Source organism: Centroberyx gerrardi, chromosome 4, assembly GCF_048128805.1.
Source record: "Centroberyx gerrardi isolate f3 chromosome 4, fCenGer3.hap1.cur.20231027, whole genome shotgun sequence".
NCBI lineage: Eukaryota > Metazoa > Chordata > Actinopteri > Beryciformes > Berycidae > Centroberyx > Centroberyx gerrardi.
This window is the reverse complement of record NC_136000.1, coordinates 22,068,893-22,088,555: the sequence shown is the minus strand read 5'-3', so window position 1 is coordinate 22,088,555 and position 19,663 is coordinate 22,068,893. Positions and strand designations below refer to the sequence as shown.

Below are 19,663 nucleotides of genomic sequence, written 5' to 3'. Positions count from 1 at the left end.
CTTTTTTCTCTCAATAATTTACAGTATATTTCATATGAATATGATATTTTAATAGCATCTACTAGGACACTCTTTAGAAAAGCCCCTACCCACACACACACACACACACACACACACACCCAACACCCCTAATGACTTCAGCTACTCATAATTTCTGATTTTGTACAAATCCTCCACTGACACCAATTCATTAATTCTTTATGGACTTGCTGTGCTTTGAGCGCCACCTCTGGACAATCTTTAAGTGGCTCTGCCAGCGTTTCATACATTTATGGTGCGTTCAAAGGAACTCGGAAATTTGAAACACTTATGGAGCTTTGCAGCTTTCACTTGTAAATTTGTCAGAGAAACCAACTCTTTATTATGGACGAGTCCTTTCCCCCTTATGAGGAGTATTCTATTGGGTGTATTACATATATATACAATTATATCCAGTTCTGTACTTTTTATGTTTAAACACAGAAGTCCTTTGTCTCTCCAACTTGCATTCCTGGGGTGTGGGAGAGGGAGAGAGACGAAGTGTAAAAGGGGGTCGCTGTCATAAAACCATGTGAATTAGTCTCACAGGCGTGAGAGAAACTGACCTTTCGACCCCCTATGCATGGAGTCTGCACTTCACATATCGCTGATGAAAGGTTTGTTAATCCTGTTTGGGGGAAGTTGCTTTTAGCAAAGTAGGAGTGACAGCTTTATTTCCTGATAGAATGCCAATTGCGGGTGTCTGGTCACTGAGTCCATCAAGATGTAAAACAGAAGAGTGGAGGAAGGGAAAAGTTAATCCAGAGAGACTCACACTGGCCAGGGCAAGTCCTGGGGAGAACAGTAGCTGAATATGCTTAAAATTGAAAATGATTCAGTTATCCAGTCATTTACCTTGCCAGTAAGTTTTGGGAATGTTAAAAATCTAGTTAAAAATATCTGAGCTTGATTCTCACACTAAATGAGCTCTGCTATGACTCTACCAACTTGTCTGAGCAGAGGGGGAAGACTCATGAAAACATTACGATACAGAGATCCAGGTGGAGAATCATCTGTCATGTTTTCATCTTAGGCTTTTAGAAAACTCTCTCGTTCAAACAGCAACAGATAATAGTGTCTGTCTGGCAGGAATGCTTTGGTTACTGGGATTTGATTAGTCAGTGTCTACCACAAAATTGACACATTGATAATAGTCTTTACCGATGTAGAGTATGCCAGAAAACAATAAACACTTTTTTTTTTTCTCAGAACATCAGATTGCGTTCTGTGTGACTAAATTATCAGCCCCGCTGTTAGAAAGAGCCATGCATGGAATGTGAGTTTAGTCCTCTCAAATACTCATCTTTAATCTGTTGAGTCTGATGCAGAGCAGAGAGCAGTAATGTAAAAGATCAAGGTAATGTGATTTATTTCTCCAATCTCAGAACAGTCACGTCACCCTGTCAGCACTTAACATAGTCTTTAAAGTGTAAAGTGTCAGGCTCCTGGACTGGGTGAAGTGATTCTCCAAAAGGTTGCCTGAATTGCAACCTTGATCGTGGGGGAAAAGTTTCTGCGTATTTCATCTCCTTTATCTGCAGAGTGTGAAAACATTGTTGCACTCTTGCCACACTAACTCCCGGACAGTGGGGGCTCAAGGTTGCAATTCCTGTGTGAAATCAAGTCAATATACCTCCTGGTCCTGATAGACAGCAGCCATCTATAAAAACCAGTCCCCAAGCAGATCTGTGGGACTGCTGGTCCGGGCGACAGGAGAGGTCAGCTCAGGAAAACTCAACACACTCACAGACTCAGTTTGCTGAAGACAGACAGAGGCAGGAACCTCCTCTTTCATCAAAAAGCAATATCTTCATACAGGATGAGAACATAAGAGGTCCAGTAATTACAGCCTTAGGCTCTAATGCCCACTGCGACTGGATAAACATTAGGGTATGACTCTCTGAACCATCTGTTCACACAGTGTCACCTATTCACAGTAATCCAGATGTAGTCGTTTTGAAGTGCAGAAGTGAAGTCACCAAGCTAGAGCTCAAATGAAAATAACTATATCTGCTGAAGAAATGTTCTGGAGTCAGAGGTTCGTCTTACATGAATATATATTCATTAAACCATAGACATCTCGGAGACATCCAGGAGCCACTCTGACAACAAGACCTCTGGCATAGTCAGTTACGGCACAAGGGTTACAGCGAGGTGACCATACATCATGAAGCCTTACATTCCCTGAGGTGACCCCAGTTCAGCTGTTAATACATGTTGAATTTTCTTCCACAATATCTGAAGAGTGTCATTATTAGGCTGTTTTAATACACCTGGTAGCTTATGTATTTTATCTTCTTTTTTCTTTTCTTTTTTTGCTTTTTTGTTTGTTCTTTTTATCTTCTTCTCAATATTATTTTATGGAATCTGCAATGTTTTATTATGCTGAAGTCGTATTCTTATTTGTAGCTACTTTGCACATCTGTAAACTGTAGCTAATAGTTCATGTTTCCTGTGAACAATAGCTGAAAAAGAATAGAAGCTGTTAACACTACCTTAGTTATAGCCCTAATCCTCCCACATAAACAAACAAGCTAGCCTAATACTTTTGCCCCAAATCTCACATTAATTTGTATGTTTGAAAATGAATGTAAAAACTGAAAATGTCTTATCAACGGCATGTCGCTCACTTGATTGAACGTCGACACATGAAATAGCCAATTCGTTTTGATAATGGTAGGAACCTTTCACGTGGAACCAAGATTTGTGCTGCTTTTTCAGGCGGGCGCTGGACATTGTGTCCGACACTGTTTTGCATCCGTGTGGAAAATAACTTTGACAGTTGCAGAAATATTCAAGTCCCGAGTCAGTCAGTATGGTTATGGGTAGACGTAATGCAAGTGTACTATCTACCTACCGTGCGTTTCTAGCACCATAACTTTACTGTTGTGGAATCATTGTGCAGTTAACTTAGCTAGCATTAACGCCAGCTAGATGGCTACAGTAATACATTGCAATAGGATGAGAACATTCGGAGTTTTAACTCCCCAAAGGTTTACTCGTTATGTTGAAATACTTTTCAAAACATTTAGCACAACCAGACATAACGTTAGATGTTTCTCAAATAGCTTTGAATCTGATAATTGTGTTAGGAAGTTTATTGCAGAGAACACAGAGATAGTTGGAGAGCAAAACTTGACACCAGAGATCAAGTTGAGATTGTTCACCCCTAACTGTAGGTTTTGGCATGCAAGGCCCGAGCTGTGGCCTTTTGCTGACCCGTTCTGGGCCATATACTGGCCAGGGGGACAGGCACTCGCCAGGTATGAATCCAGCCTCACTTAATACATTGAACTCCAGTCGTGCACTCAGAAATGTGGCTACTACCCTGCTCAGAAGCTACACATTTTTGTTTGACACATTAACAAAACCAGTAATTGTTGTCCACAAGTTAGAGTATTGGCATCATCTTACTGCTGCAGATCTTCCCTGAGCCTCTTCATGTCCCTCTCTCCAGATATCTGCTGAATAACCCTGCAGTGTGTGAGGGGAAGACGGTGCTGGACCTGGGGAGCGGCTGTGGAGCCTCAGCCATCGCTGCCAAACTGTGTGGTGCTGCTCATGTTGTTGCTAATGATATTGACTCAGGTAAGACGCCCACATATATTTGGATTCTTTGACCACTGACTGACTGGTTCTTTTGCCGTCTTTTTTATTTTAGTAGTCACAAAACATTTTTCAATCGTAATGTATTCATCATCATGGTCAACTGATGTCAAAAAAGGTCATGTACTGAATATTCCTGTTTGTGTTACAGTTGCAGCCATTGCCACCCACATGAACTGTGAGCTGAACGGCCTGGAGCCGCTTGTTTGTGTGACTGACAATATGATCGGCTCAGAGCCCGAGGGCTTCGACCTCATTCTCCTGGGTGACATGTTCTACGAGGAAACCCTCGCAGACAGGCTGCACAGCTGGCTGGACCGCTGCATCCAGACCCACGGCACCCAAGTCCTGATCGGAGACCCCGGCAGAGCCCAGTTTGAGGGGCATGGCATCAGAAGGCTCCTGCGCCAACTGGCCCAGTTCGAGCTGCCCGAGTCGGTCAGAGAGGAGAACTACGGCCTGACCTGTAGCACTGTTTGGCGCTACCATCCTGAACTCTAAGAACCGGACCTTGGTTGAGTGTAATGAATTCCGCAGACCTTAAATATGTCAAATATAAACACCACCATGTGACTGTGTGCAGTGTCATTCTGCTGGGTTACACTACAGCATTTTCCTCACAGGGTCACGACTCAAGTTTCATTTGTTGCCCTTTCTAGAGCATGTGACTGTAACTTTTCAACTGTCTCCTGTTATTGTTTTTTATCAAAGATGCCGTGAGATCTTGTCATGGTATGTCTAAACAAAATGTGAATATGTGGATGTTAAACAGCAATAAACATTTATTGTATATAATATGCGTGACTGAGGCACAAATAAGAGCCATAACAAACTGGGAATGTACAAATTACACTGCAGTCAAGTAAGAAAACAATGTAACATTCCCTGCATATAAATACTAATTTCATATTTCATATTATGACTTTAAGTTACCTATACAAAGTCTTTGTACATTAGTAATAGAATTTAAATGACTATTACAACATTTTATATATAACAAAAGTTTCATTTCACTTACACAGTGGATTTTGTCATGCAAAGAAAATGGCCATAAAGTGCAAAAAATGATCTTCATAATATTTGTAAACATCACACCATTGTCAGAAAGAAATCAGTTGAACCTTTTCCCACTTTCACACCCCTCTCTTAATCTTTCTGTCTTTGTTCAATCTACTCCTTGAATGGTGTCACAGCCATGAAGGGTATGAAGAAGTAACAGTATGCTTTCATGCATTAATCGGCTTTAACTGGATAGGTTATAACTTGGGAGGAACACCTTCGTTTGGCCCGGGGACAGGACAGAGAGGACGACACCGATCAACAGTGACACACGCTGTCAGGAATATAATGACCTCCGACACCTGAGGAAGACAGAGGAGGCTGGTAGCTTTTTGTGGCAGATTCTCTCCACAAGCTAATTGTACTAACATGAAGACCAAGCATCAACAGAGAACAGAAAACTGACTATATACACTTCAAAGGACAACTGTAATGTTTTATGAATGGCTGCATACTACTGGAAGACTGTTAGAGAGTTAGATATGTTCTTGTTCTTTTAACACAACTAGTTTTCTTTCACCTTTGGGCACTTGATGTAGTGGAGGAGGTCATCAGTAGGCTTTATTAGTGTCATCCCTCTGCATGCTGCTGTGATCCACTGACCATGCTACACGGTCCATGATAGATACTGAAAGTTGGCGATACGATGCATCCAAACCTGAGCTGTGAGAGGAGCAGAACAGAGCTACTGTCAATTTTAAACACAAACATGGCTTAAGCATGCACATTATTTTGATCAATCACAACAACACACAACATACATTTTGACTTTCATGCATTTCAATGTGATGTTTGGATGCATTTTGTTTTGTTGTAACAGTGTGTACAGATTTGCGATCTAAGTGTATAAATGACTGAGAACAGCACTAGAATAGTACTAGAAATGCTCTTGCTTGGAGAATATGTAGTGGTATTATTTTTTAACAAGTTCAGTTATCAGTTATATCAACATGTCTGCTGCAGCTTGGGCTTAAGACTTCATTTGAAAAATATCACCTCTGCTACATCTAAGTTAGCTACATTTGGTGTGTGTGCTGGCAGGTAAAAGTGGTTTCAGAAGGTTTAGAACCTCTGACCTTTCTGCCATAAAGTCGTAACCCGCATGATGTTACTGTTACTGCTTATATCGAACAATCTGTAAACAGTTAAAGATGACATGAAGTTTACCTGTGATGTGAGGACAGTCGTTGATGACAAATGTTCTGAGTTTGGGGCAGTTTGTGAAAACGGCTGCGACGGACTCATCAGTCAAGTTGCGACATCTTGCCACCTGTAGTTCCTACAATACATCCAATTGCATTATTTTAACACAATATTCTAATGCTGTCACTCTAAGACATTAACTCAATGTTTGAAGTCTCTATATTAGTTGATTTCTTACATTCAAATTATTGGAGCAAGGCCCTGTGACCAGTCCAATAAGGCCCACATCTGTAACCTACGAATAACAAAGACAGTCCAGTTGTTAGTGTGTGGCTGGGTGTTTTTATGGGACACACGTCATGAAAATGTTGCTTTTTGATCATTGACCTTATTTTTCAGTGAGGTGTCCCTGATCAATTAGCTGTGCAGGCTTCCTTGTTATGCAAGGTTTGACTGCTGACTCAGCAGCCCCAGACATTAACGCTACTGTGCAGCTGTCTCATCTGTATGTGCAACTGAAACCACTGGGATCGCAAAGTCCTCTTTAAAGACAGCAGTGATGTAACGATAAATAACACGTCGGGAAAACTAGGACCTCCAGACAGTGATCATCTTAAGACAAACTACAACCAATATAAACAAAATCATTTATATTTTCAGAAATGCATTTACTTATGCCAGGGCTCCCACTGTGGCCCTGATGTAAAATTCCATTACTTTTTCATGACTTTACAGAAAACTAAAAATGTTATTCCTTCCTGATCTATTAATGTTGTTTTTCATCTCAGAAAAGTTCTTAAGGGGCGAACAGTCTGGTTTCCACTACACTTGGGCTTACTGTGGAGAAAACAGATTAAAACCACCATCTAATGCAACGAGTATGTGAAACAAGTAGGAAAATACATTCTGATATACAGTATATGCCTATCAAGTGACCCATTTATGAAATTCTCTGATATTCCCTGACTTCCTCAGAGAGTTTATCAAGTTCCCAGACTTTCCCTGTCTGGAAAACACCTCTCAGAATATCATGTTATTCCAAATATTCCATGACCAGTGGGAACCCTATTTTGCTTTTTCCCTTAAAAGACCCTATCTTTATATAACATATGTCAGTTCGGTACTTCTATTACTATGATGCACATATACTGAATTTATGTCATAAACATTTATGTCAGCCTAAAAAGGCAGTTAAACTCTATTCCGCAAATAAACAGGAGGGTAAACTGGATTCATCCTCCACTACATTCCTGAGGGGAGGGGACAGAGGGGGTTGTGGCAAAGGTGAAGCCATGTGGTCAAACTTTATGTTCTTTGGTCTAGACAATTTACAACAAAGCAGATGCTGCATTCTGTCTATCCCAGTACAACTTGTGTGTGACATGCAAAGGATAGCTGACAATAGTGTGATTCAACGCCAACTAAGTTACTGTTCGTGTGACTGGGAAAAACCTAAAACTACTCTGACAATAAGATCTTAGTTTTATTCCTCGGGGCTAAGAGTACCTGTGTTCCAGAGAGGCAGAGTGCGTGCAGCAGCCTGCAGTTCTCTGCCAGCGCCAGCAGGGCGGCGTCTCCGATGGTGGAGCAGCCCTGGAGACTGAGGACCTCCAGGCCTCTGCAAGTGTGGGCCAGAGCCCTCACTGCCTCATCTGTCACTCCTTCACAGTCTTTCAGATCCACCACCTTTAGGCTTGGACATGAAGAGGCAAGAGCTATCACACCTACAGAGGAGGGAGGGAGGGAGAGAGAGAGGAATGAGTAACTGCTGACTGCTATTACACCGCAGAAATGCAACCCAGCCAGCCAACATGCAATCACTGAGTCAAAGAAGGTATTTAGTCTTCACATCTACAGGAGGGATTAGTACCAGGCACAAGATGGCTTGCAAAGCCATAAAACATGTCAGCTACTGATCCAAAACAAAACAAAAGAGTAGCCCTGGTATCCAAAATCAGTATAAGGGGTTTGAAACATTTCTACATATTGGACTTGAAGAACACAGTATGACAATCTACAGCAAATACTCATGTAAGCAGTAATACAAAATACTTTGTAACCACCTGACTGGATAAATGAAATATATCTGGAAGATATACTGTAGACTGTAAACTGCTTATATGGACAGAAAGAGGTAGCTTTGTCAGATACTGAATCATGTAGCCTATGTTTGTGCATGTGTATGCTTAGACATCAGTGTGTGAGTGCCAGTGTGCGTATGTGGTTTGTTTGTGTGTGTGTGTGTGTTAGTGTGTGTAAGAGACATGTTAAAATCAGGTACAGTTAGCGTTTGAGTGACAAGGTAAAAGAGCTGACTATTGCATATAAATGATAAGAGAGTAGAGAACATAAATACACAAAAACTGCTGGTTCATTATGAAATGCAGTAACAATGATATGCAGACTTCTGGCCCCCCATATACAACATGTTAAGCATCTTTTCATGCTTACAGGGAGATACCACTCAATTTTAAACTTCATACAGGTTCAGGTATCAACTGGGGTCTAGGACAGCAGGCCCAGTTAACACTTGCAAACAGCTCTCCCTCAAAACCAGAAACAGAGTAGCTAAGACTTGCATCTGTCATGTCATCAAAATGTAAAATCTGGGGTAGCTCCACCGACAATAAATGAAACACCGAGTTTTTATACCAAAATAAACTTCATTCTATCATAGAGCTAACAGTTCTGAACCAGAAAAAAAAATACCTTTGCCCCAAGAAAATCCTTTCCTTTAGTCGTCTTTACCACCAATTTCAATGTATTCTCTATGTAGCAGCATCAGCTACTTCTTGATGATGAGTCATAGTTCTTTGGTTTCTGATTTACAGAGGAAGTTGTTCACATTCCCACACAGATTGGACTGTGTAATGGCAATAGGAATAACATATGAATTGTTAGATTAGAGTGTTATTGGCAGACTACCTTCTGAGGTGATTCTCCGGCAGCCAGCCAGTATTATGGTCTTGAGATGCGGGCAGCAGATCTGTTGTAGGGCTACATCTGACACTTGACAGCACTCTAGATTGAGTTTCTGTGTCCCTGGATGCAACAGCTGAGAACAAGAAGAGAAGTAATGCCTTTTACCATTACCTTTCATTAATAACACAAAATTAAACATAATAACACAGATAGCCTTGAAATACTCCCCCGAGCCTTTCAGACTTCATATTATACAAAACAGAGACATTTTCTTGAAATGCTAGACAGCTTGTGGGTTAACGTGAGAGTCTGGTACTTCTTGTCTTCTTCAAGAACATTCTCTGAAGAGTTTTCAAAAGGTTTTCTGCCTTTATGTAAATTTGAATCTCTGAAACTGGTTTAGAGTGCCTTTCCTAGTTTCTGCTCTCTGGAGCAGGGGAGGTCATTGCACCCTCGTACTGTCTGTTCTTGCAACAGAAGTGCGATGTTGCAGTTATCACAAGGACTTCTTTTTGACTGCACTACATACTTACTATATACTGCTCTACCCATGGTGCAGTGGAACTTAGGAGCTTTGGCAATAATGACAATAATGGACTAATGGTGAGTTGATGACTGTTTATTTGCATTATCATGAACAACCTGAATGTTTATTTTACATTTATCAAAGATGTTACAATTGCACTCTTTTTATATTCTCCCTAGGACTTCCCGGCCATGTATCCTAAATGGCAAACTTGCCTATAGGTGTAAACAGTCATAGCTAATGAACAGGAGGTCAGTGCTTGTGCAATGATGGAGATTTCTACGAACAATTTGCACATCCCGTATCAGCTCAGGTTCCTCCACTGAAAGCATCCATGCCATTTTCACGTCAGAATGACTGCTGAAAGACTGCTGAAGAGTCTAAAAGGCTTCCAGTATCATCAAAGAATTGAATCACAGCTTTCTAAGTCAAGGCAATACTTTATTTGGAAAGTCCAATGCTAATACTCAACTATCAGGTGACAAAAAGTAGATGTTCAACAAGTGCCACTTGGCTATTTGTTGCATCTCTACAGACTACGTAGCCTGACCCTAACCCCATTTTAGACCTAAACCCAATCCTAACCCCTTTAAACCCTAACCCAGACATTGAATATCTATAGACTACTTTTCACACTATTGTATCACCTGAAACTCAGTAGACTTTTTATTGACACATTATAGTCACTTGATAGTAAGCTGAGTATCAGCACTGGACTATCCAAACTATCCAAGTGTGACCTAACTCAAAAGTATAACTGAGTTTGGCATTTTATTGCAGTTAAATATTCCCCATATCCATTAAGCAAAGCTGAAAAGGTTAGTGACCACAGTGCAAGCTGATGTGCTTATGCCAAATCAACTGGTTACCTCCCAAACCCCCTGGGGCTTTACATGCATCAGACATGAAAAGCTCAGTAAGTTTGCTAGTCTGGATGACCAAGACTTCCAATACAACCAACGGTCTGCAATGGGCTGGATTATGGTTTTGGTGCAGTAAACATCCTATTTCTCTGCATAACAACAAATGGCAAAGCTCGTTGGTCAGCTCTCAACCTCCTGGCTGCAGTGGGGCGGGTCGTTCACAAGCACGGTGGTCATCACCCTGAACAAGTCCTGAACGGGATCAACAAGGGGGCAAAAGGTTGCTTGGGAGACTATGTTAAGAGGCTGAAGGTAATCAATCAAACTAACTCCCATCTGTGACCAAGATAAGGCAAAGCATCACAAATATAAACAAAAATCCTTGGCTGATGGTATGAATTTAAATCAAGGGAAATTATGTTTACCATAAAAAGGTGCTTAAACTGAGTTTGAGTGGGTTTACCTCCACAACAAGCAACATTTTGCTGCCAGTAGTGAAAGGAAACAAGAGAAGCGGCTGCAGGTATCTCCTCTCCTGCAGACTCCTTCAGCACAGCATGATGAATTGTATCCTCTCCAGGAAGTAAACTGCATGATCCTTTAACTTGCACCCAGCACCCTCCAATCGTACCGGGTGCTTCTCACACATGATGGTTGGAATGTCAATAAAAGGAAAGATCTGAGCTGCATCCAGGTCTCTCTCACACACACACACACACACACACACACCTCATGTGTCTCGTTTTCTGATTTTGTCATTGAGGATAACTTTGTGGCAAAGTCCTACATCAACATTCATTTATATGGATAAATGTATGATTCATCTACATGAAATTTGACAGGGACATATGTTGAACTGATATTTTATCTTTGATGCTGAAACTCAGATTATAGCCTCTTGTCCCCTTTCCTTCCTTCCTTCCCTCCTCCCTTCCTTTCGTTGTGTCTTCCAAGTTACTTCCTGGTAGAGGACAAGTGGTGGTGAGGCAAGGGAGGAAAACAGTAGGTGTAAAATGTTTGTATTGTTCTCATACCGATCTTCACCTGCAGGGCCTACCTCACTAATGTTCTCGTCAGTGACTTTCCGTCTTCTAGTCATTTTTACCACCAGCTTGTCCTTTATGCCCACAGGTAAGGTCCGTATGTCACTGAGGTAGTTGTCTGCAGAGTCAGCCACAAATTCTGCACAACTGCACAAAAAATGGCAGCAAGTGGAGAAGAAATTAAAACTTTTCAGTATGTGTGGGTCACTAATGTTTATCATTTGCATATACTTCCATTCTGCAATAAGCATGAGTTTTTTTCAATACAAATTACACTTACAGGACTCGGAATACCAACCAGTGAGCTCACACAGGTTTGTCCTACTGAATGAAAAACCTTTTGTATACTGGGACTGAATAACACTAACTGTAAATACTTATACAGACTTTTGTGTAATTCCCAAACTGTTCAAGACCGGGAAATTATCATATTCATTTTTCATATATTTCAGATCTGTTACAGACCTGCATAGAAACCCTACACTTAAGTGATCTCTAAATCATAAAATAGAAATCATGTCTAATCACAATTTCTTTTTTTTTCACTTCAGTTTGTTTATCTTTTTTTTTTTTTTTCCTACTGTATCCCATTACTTCTGCCTCTGCAAAAACCCAATTTCCTTATGGGGATCAATAAAGTTTAATCTTATCTTTACTGATGAATGACTACATACTCATACACTTGGAACACTAATTGCTTACAGCTTGGATTTCTGCATCTCATGTATGTGCAAGTGCAAATTTACATGTGTTCATCATGTCTGTTTGCATGTGGCATGAGGCTTTTTCTGTGTAGCCATCCACCTGTTCAACAGAGCCATGAAGCAACAAACACAATGTCTAGTGAGACAAAAAAAATATTTACATGACTGTTCTTTCTTTTCACACTTTTAAATATTGGCGGCTACCTGTACCCTTACAGACAGCACAGGGGTTCCCAAAATGGGGTCCTAGAGGGGGTTCCACAGGGTCCCCAGCAAAGTTTTGATATAGCCTATATAATCCCCCAAAAAGGAAACTGTCTTTTCATCACATGGCTGAGGTCAGCCAGCTAGTGTAAGGTATCTTGCTCAAGATGCTCAGATGTTGGGGGATGAGCTCACTGACAACTAGGCCATCCACAAATTAGGAATATTTTAATATAATTAGGCAATTATTTTATTTGAAGAACAGTTAACTTAATGCACAAGAATGATTAGGCTAGTTTTCACTCGTGCTAGTGTAATGTCCCCAACAGTATAAATTCTGTAAATCATGTTAAATCACAATGTTAAACGTAGCCTACGCTAACGTTACAGTATGCCCCAAGACGCTACTAGTTATCATAACGTCATCTTGAGAATTCCTTCATCTGTGCACCTGCTGGCACCTGTTGGATTATGTTTAACCTACATACAGCAGTTGTTTATGAAACGGATAGCATCGGTCAGCTCTGACAGGCTGAGACACGTTGGAAGCCGTTGTAAAACGCACGTATGCCATGCATCACAGTTAATTAATTAGTTAATTAATTAGTATAACGTGTTGACCGAGAATCTTCCCAAAAGGGTCTCACGGCGTTTGTGGGTCGCTTAGCAACCACTTGTCTTGTTACTGTTGAGGAGTTTGGCGGAAGAATAACATTTACAAAACAGCAATCAATGGTGTGTTACCGCAGATTTATAGAAGCAATAAGCCACTCCGTTTGCCTGTCAACAACGCCCCTTAACTAACGTTAGCTGCTCTAAAATCATGTTTAGGCTACATGACGTTTGCAGGCTTCCGCCTCTAACGTTACTTACATATCAAAAAGCGAATCCATGGCCATGGTGTTTCTGATTTATATCCTTTTTCTTTTCTTTTTTTTTTACAGTCTATGTTTATATCGTCCTATTTTTCTAGTTTATTCTTGTTTTCTTCTTCTTCTTCTTCTTCTTCTTTCTTCTTCTGCTTCTTCTTCATTTATTGATGGCGATTATTATCCCGTTTGTCGCTTTGCCGCCAACTACTGGATTTAACAAATTACTCCATTTCAATACTAAATGAATTCCAGTTTTTCACAATTGGTTATGTTGAGACAACCATGTAAAAACATGTAGCTTATACTCTGGACTCAGTAGTTAGGGTTAGGGTTAGTCCATGTCCACTGTCTATACAGTAATTTTCCACTACTCACTCTGTATTTTGATTCAGAGTAATATTTTGCCCTCCCAGTACCTGTCACAGGTTCTAATTAGCTTCAGCTCATCAGTATCTTCCCATGGACTTCTTGATTCCACTGTATAAATGGCCTTGCTCTATCTTTTTCTGTCTGGTCAGCCTATTCTTTTATTCATCAGACAGACTAGTACTGTCTCTGCATGCTGTTCACCATATATGCAATTGATAATAAAACTTGAATAGCCTACTGAACAACACCGTACCACAGCGAGGACAGCTTTTTTGCCTCAACAGTTACAAGCATTTCTAAATACTGAGTTCACTTTTTCAATCACTTAATGCAGTTAGCACAGCAGCGTTCAAGGACCAAACTGTGAATGATTTTCCATTGCTTTGAAACAAAATGCATTCAATGTGCACAATTTTCAAAACTCATATTTGATGTAACAACCGTGACGGTAATTTGCATAAAGATGACGTCACACACACACACACACACACACAGACACACAGAAAAACGACGCAAATGAATGACACAAAAGGTCAAAGTTTAAGCACATCAATCAAAACGTTATTCGGACTTCCTAGAAAAAAAGACCTTGCCATTAAAATTTCATGATGATTAGGTTAGGATTAGGGATCACATTACACATCTTTTCAATGATGTAGTTAGAATAGCGTGTTGCAACTGGGTGCCTCATCCCATTTAAACACTGTTGGGAAAGCATTATTTAGGCTCCCTCATATTGTTTTTTCATCGATCAAAGTAGAATACCCTTGCTGCATCATGCTCCATTTTAACCCTGGTGAGAAAGCATTATTTAACCCTCCTATCATGTTTGGAGTCAATTTGACACATTTATCATGTTCTTATCTGACAGATTTGACTTCAACTATGTTTGCAGACAGAATAAGGTGAGAATAAGGTTAAACAGTATTCTTCAAAGTACACAAAAACTGGATCACGTTTCTTGTTTTATATGAAAACATTTATTTAAAAAAATGTAGAAAAATATGAAAAAACAGTATGAAGTTATAAAGATTTGCAACTGACATATATAGTCTACACACTTTCAGTTTGTTTCCTTCGCAGCTACATTCCCTTAGTATAACAAGTTTAGATTTTGAATAAAAGATTTATTCAATTGTTTACTCAACATGGTGAGATTTAATAGTACTTAAAGTGGAGGAATTGAATGCCAAGAATTTACAGACAGGTATTTTTAAATGAGTAAAACTGAAGAGGAAAAAATAATAGTCCTCAATAGAAATGTTTCAAATGAAGCATAGGCTAATAATATACAATTTCCATGGGAAACAAGAAAAGAAATATCTGACATAACTGTTTCTCTTGCCAAAAAAACCCTGTCAGTCATACTAGTCCATACCCGGAGATGCGGGTTGATTGGCCAACCCATTGAGGAGCAAAATGGATGCAGACAGACAGACAGAAGGACAGAGTTTTCCTCATTTTATAGTAGGATTATTGATCCATGGATGGCTCTGTCTTCTCCATGTATTTCTTCTGAAACTCATGGAAGAGGCTGGGGGAAATGTTTGACCGAGGTAGAGGACAGTACTTCTTCTCAGGATGTGGGGTCCATGCACCTAGTGTTGTTCATAGTAATTAGCAAATACCGTGGCTACCCCCCTCTCAAAATAACCACAAAAAAAAATAGAAAAACATAATGCATATACAGTATATACACATACATACATTCATACATACACGCACTCACTAACAAAATAGGCTACAGAGTAAATACAGCTTTCAGAGGATTTCAAGCACTTTAAGAATGAGTTGTCGGTTTTGTCATCCAGCAGTTTACTTCCAAAAAAGAGGGAAAAAAATTCAAGAACGTCAAAAACTAGTCAGGTACTACTGTCAATCCTTTAGTGTCTTGATAACTGAATTTCATTTGCAATCAACAAACACCTCATTATATCAGTGGATCCAAAAAAATCAAAGAGCCCAAAAAACAAAAGCTAAAAGTGTATTTTACCTATCAGGGTTGGGTTCAATTCATGAATGAGCTCATCAATTCCAATTCAACTGAGGAATTGGAATTGGAATTTGAAAAAACAGAAACAGAATTGGAATTGGAATTTGAAAAAACAGAAAGTTGAATTTAATTCAATGAAATTCCATGTTTTTTTTAGGTTTTTCTCTTACCATATATCTGAGATTACACAGTGTTATATTATCAATACTGAATATCATACAAAGTGAAACCTGCAATAATGGACCCTGTAACCAATCCTGAAACTAATGTGTACTATGTGGAGATTTCCTTGAGACGTATGATATAAACCAATATCCACACATGCGGGCCAGCTGTGTTGCTGTTTTCTTAACTGTTTACTGTGTTAACTGTCTTTTATTTGATTCATGTTTGATTATAATGTTTAGCAAGTCGAGACAACCTCTCCTAGAAGTGGAATTTCATGGAATTTAATGGAATTCAATTATGTTTCCTGTCATTCCAATTCAATTGCAATTCTGTTTTCTTAGAGCAATTCCAACTCCAGGAACTGAATTGGAATTTATCTTGCATTCTCAATTCAATTAATGAATGGCCCCAACCGTGGTATCTATAGATGGAAAGATCTCCATTTGTAGTGACTAATTGACCAAAGACATATTTAAAGTGGTATTGTGTTATATTTTATATTTTATTATTATTTGATTATATTATTTTATTTTGCCAATGTCTTTGGTGATAAGTGGTCATTTCTGTGGTGTTTGCACTACACTTGCCAGCTACTCATGCCAACTACTGAGGTCCAAGAACATGTATTTCAAGCAAATTGCTGTTGCTGATGATGAAACTTAAAATCGCATCACTTCCGTGCGCCATAGGATTTTTCCCAGGAAAAACCTACCCAACACTGGGTGTTATATCAATTGGTGATAGAGAGTAGCAAAACAGACATTTATATGAAAATGTTGGCGATTATTTCTTTAAAAATCAGCTGTATGGCATCCCTCAGTGCTTTACACTTAATTTTTTGCATTACCAGGTATCATAACCTTCTCTGATGACACGGTTTCAGCTTTACTTTTATCTTACAGACTGAACAATGTAGGTTTCAACAAAACTTTTGAAAGTTAAATGCAGCAGACATCCTACAGAGTTGATACAATCCCATTAGAGAGTTCTATGCGTTACCTCTTGGTGTCTTGACAGCAATCTGTGAATCCTTTACTTCAACAAGGTCAGTCTTACCTGAAAAAAGGCAGTGTTTTTCATCAATATACCATTTTTTCTGGCAACGAATTCCAAAGGCAAAGTTAAAAGCATAAGTAAATAACTCAACATAATACAGCACCTCATTTACCTGAACCCCTCAAGAATGGAGGTTGTATGGGGGAATACAGTGTCTGAGACACTGAAATATAGGCCTACTGAAATTTAAGACCAAAGCTATTTTACAAATTGTTACATGTTTGTATTAGTTTGGTTACTGGTCAATAAAGAAGTCTGAGATTTGGATACACATAGCTCCACTATACCTACTATGTTTCCTTTCAGTTTTTTTTTGAGTGGGCGTAACAAATCAATTTAATTAGTTAGTCTGATAATGATTTACATTAACACACCATTTCATTTCAGTCTGTCATGGACATTGACAGATAAACTAGACATTATAGTATGACTTACCTAGTACAGAATCTCTGGCTTCATTTCCATCTTTGAAGTTGAAGGTATTGGGTAGCACACTGAACTTCAAGACATTGTTCTCCTTAAGAGGCATGACAGCGTGGTCCCCAATTTCAGCTTTACTTTTCATATCATCAGCAGGTTGTTTGGGTGTCACCACATCCTCCTTCGACTTCTGTATTTTAAGTTTGGCCCTCCAATTAAGGGCCCATTTGGTTATTTTGGGTTCTGCCAATGGCTTTCTTGCAGTGTTGTTGTCAACTGATTTAGGTCTCTTGTGGCAAACATCAGTCACAGAGTCTAAAGCACACTTCGGTATTAAGAATTTGCGTCCGTGTTTCATTTTTGTTGGCACAAAACTCTGCCTCCATTCTTCATAAATGCCTTGTTTGGCTGAACGTTCCAGCGCAGGGGCAGTTTCTGAGGGCCTTCTCTGCCAGGAGTTGACATTCACAGTGAGAGTTTCTGGAGGCATTGGTACTTGATTTGACGAATTCTCTGGAGATGTCATATGGTTCATACCGCAGCCAATTGAAACGTACTTTCTCTGTGACGATGAGCCAAACAGGGACAGTTTTACAGACCTAACATTTGCGGCAACAGCTTCAAAGTCATTAGGGTCAAAAACAGTCTTCATATGTTCTGAGATGTCTTCAAGAGCAGTCTGCAAATCAGCATCCACAGGGCCTTTACATTTCCTTCTCTTTTTCAGGGATAGAGAAATTCTATCAGGACTTTTCAGTCTCTTGGGCTTTCTTCCATCACTTTTATGTTTACTGTCAAGGCTGAAAGTTGTTTTCAGGACAGGACTGTGGAGATTCTCTTGTCCCAAGGAGGAGGACACAAAAAAACTAACTTTATCTGTTTTATCAGTTGATGTCTGCTTTGACTCAAAAGACTCTGCTGGGCCTGTAGGTTTCATCTGAGCTTGTCCATAATCCTCTTCAAGGTCTGACGTCCGGATGACGATTTCACTTTCACTGCTGGAAAGATTCTTTTCACTAATGACTGAACTGCTTGACTGACTACTATCAGTTGGTTTTAGTTGAGCTCGTTCACAGTCCTCTTCAAGGTCTGACAACTGAATGGTGATTTCACTTTTACTGCTGGAGAGATTTTCACTTTGTTTTTCACTAATGACTGAACTATTTGACGGACAACTACCTACACTTGGCAGAGAAATGTTCTTTGGTTCTATATTGGCATATGAGTGAGGTATATTATCACCATCTTCAGTTAAGTCAATGATTTCACTGATTTTGGTGCATTGCTCAGGCCACCTAAATGTCAATATTTGATTGTCCATTGTTTTATCAGCATTTGCCTTTTTCTTGCTTTCCATGGTGGGGTCACATTCGCCATCTGACCTGATCACACACAGTTTCACCTTTTGTAGTGTCTTTTCTGCCTCATCAAGGCTCTTCACAGTAAAATCTTTGGGACTTGGCTTTTGCTTGCACTGGCATTTACTCTGTGAGAGGTTGTCAGACCCACAAACCATTTCCATCCACTTTGTGATGCAACAAAACTCTTCTATGGGGGATTGTTCCCTGTTGTCCAATTTCACCTCGCTTGATTTGACATCTATCACCTCCGGTAATTCATCCTCCACAGAGCCATTCATGAATTTATCCATCTGAATGTCAGTCTTTTCACTTTTTAACATCTCACTTTGCACTTGGTCAAAAATGATCTTGGCCTCATCTGGAGGCAAAACCTGGATCTCAAATGAATACGGGTCACTGGAATCAGTTGTTGCTGTGTTTTTGGGAAAGGGGGTTTGTGTAAAGGTGTCTGCAACACCTGAGGCTTGTTTTTCATCATCCGATTCAGACGTTTTAATCTCAGTTTGAGGCAAGGCTTCATTTTGCATCTCGCTCACAATTTCTGAAGGAATGCCATTGACTGTCCCAATCAGTTTTGGCTGGCTGTCACTCTCAAGTTTGTGTAGACAATACTTCAATGGCCAAGGGAAGCCAAACTCTTTATCAATGTCATCTAGCTGCTCATTGATATTCAACCATGATGACATGTATGGTATTTTGGAATGGACATAATCGTGTTTGAGGACATGGCAACTTTTGAGTTCACAGGATCTGCGTTGAATATGCGAGAGTATGACGGAGTCTGCTTTTGTATGTTTGCTGCAGAATTCTTCAACCTCGGCTATTAAACTATTGTAGCCCGTGCTGAGCAGACTAAATTTTTTACCGTCATCTTCCCAAAAACTGCTTAATAATTTCTTTGTAATATCAATCACTGGAAAATCTTCAGACTGCATCTGGACTTTGATGCACTCCTCTACCAACATAGTTAATTTGTCAAGTGTCCATGGGATTATTGGAACTGAGGACAACATTGAAACACTGGCATTTGGATCTTTTGGTGTCTCACATTTGCTCATTTCACTATTTCGGCTTACAGGCACTTTGGTGGTTTGTGATTGTTGAGCAGTTGGTGTGACACATTGTTCACTTTGCATTTTATTAGACTGTTGAGATTCTGTGTCATCTGCATATGAATGATTTTGGGATGAATCTTCAGGCTCAGCTGAATCTGAAGATGTTCCACCACTGGATGGTCCTGAATCCCTGTTCAAAGATGCGTTGGATATTGTTTCATTAGAGACTTCCGGGTGAACCCTATAATCATCTTTTAAAGAGGTAGATCCATCTGTCAAAT

The 19,663-nt window shown here is 39.8% G+C and overlaps 2 protein-coding genes and 1 long non-coding RNA gene across 5 annotated transcripts; 1 reads left to right on the top strand and 2 right to left on the bottom strand.

Annotated features, from left to right (window-relative positions):
* The first annotated feature begins 1,283 nt into the window (after positions 1 to 1,283).
* Positions 1,284 to 4,234, top strand: etfbkmt (electron transfer flavoprotein subunit beta lysine methyltransferase). The gene is made up of 3 exons (XM_071900320.2): positions 1,284 to 1,294; positions 3,476 to 3,606; positions 3,776 to 4,234. Exons 1-3 carry the CDS (start codon positions 1,284 to 1,286, stop codon positions 4,123 to 4,125), a joined length of 492 nt encoding a protein of 163 aa, XP_071756421.1. The 3' UTR covers positions 4,126 to 4,234.
* A 296-nt stretch (positions 4,235 to 4,530) lies between these two features.
* On the bottom strand, positions 4,531 to 13,091 carry amn1 (antagonist of mitotic exit network 1 homolog (S. cerevisiae)). 3 transcript variants are annotated; one of them, XR_013504354.1, is made up of 8 exons: positions 12,962 to 13,091; positions 11,195 to 11,327; positions 8,752 to 8,881; positions 7,333 to 7,550; positions 6,065 to 6,121; positions 5,851 to 5,962; positions 5,204 to 5,346; positions 4,531 to 4,985 (listed from the first exon to the last, which is right to left on the bottom strand). XR_013504354.1 is itself a non-coding variant. In XM_078283115.1 (7 exons), the coding sequence occupies exons 1-7, from the start codon at positions 12,985 to 12,987 to the stop codon at positions 5,291 to 5,293; spliced, it is 732 nt and encodes a 243-aa protein (XP_078139241.1). In that variant the 5' UTR covers positions 12,988 to 13,091; the 3' UTR covers positions 4,531 to 5,290. The 3 variants fall into 3 exon arrangements, 1 of the variants encoding a protein (XP_078139241.1); XR_013504355.1 differs by lacking the exons at positions 11,195 to 11,327; positions 12,962 to 13,091 and adding an exon at positions 9,562 to 9,634; XM_078283115.1 differs by having other exon boundaries at positions 4,531 to 5,346.
* A 1,240-nt stretch (positions 13,092 to 14,331) lies between these two features.
* On the bottom strand, positions 14,332 to 19,152 carry LOC139912539 (uncharacterized). The gene is made up of 3 exons (XR_011784668.2): positions 16,982 to 19,152; positions 16,490 to 16,546; positions 14,332 to 14,927 (listed from the first exon to the last, which is right to left on the bottom strand). It is a non-coding gene; the product is annotated as an uncharacterized LOC139912539 (long non-coding RNA).
* Positions 19,153 to 19,663: the final 511 nt, after the last annotated feature.

Excerpts from the sequence above, each read along its gene's own strand:
- etfbkmt (XM_071900320.2), top strand. Across the intron at positions 3,607-3,775 it reads TGCTAATGATATTGACTCAG|TTGCAGCCATTGCCACCCAC; the intron begins GTAAGACGCCCA and ends TTTGTGTTACAG.
- amn1 (XM_078283115.1), bottom strand. The coding sequence starts at position 12,987 with ATGGCCATGGATTCGCTTTTTGATAT. Across the intron at positions 8,882-11,194 it reads CTGACGAGAACATTAGTGAG|CTGTTGCATCCAGGGACACA; the intron begins GTAGGCCCTGCA and ends TCTTGTTCTCAG. Across the intron at positions 6,122-7,332 it reads TCTGCCTCTCTGGAACACAG|GTTACAGATGTGGGCCTTAT; the intron begins GTACTCTTAGCC and ends TGTTATTCGTAG.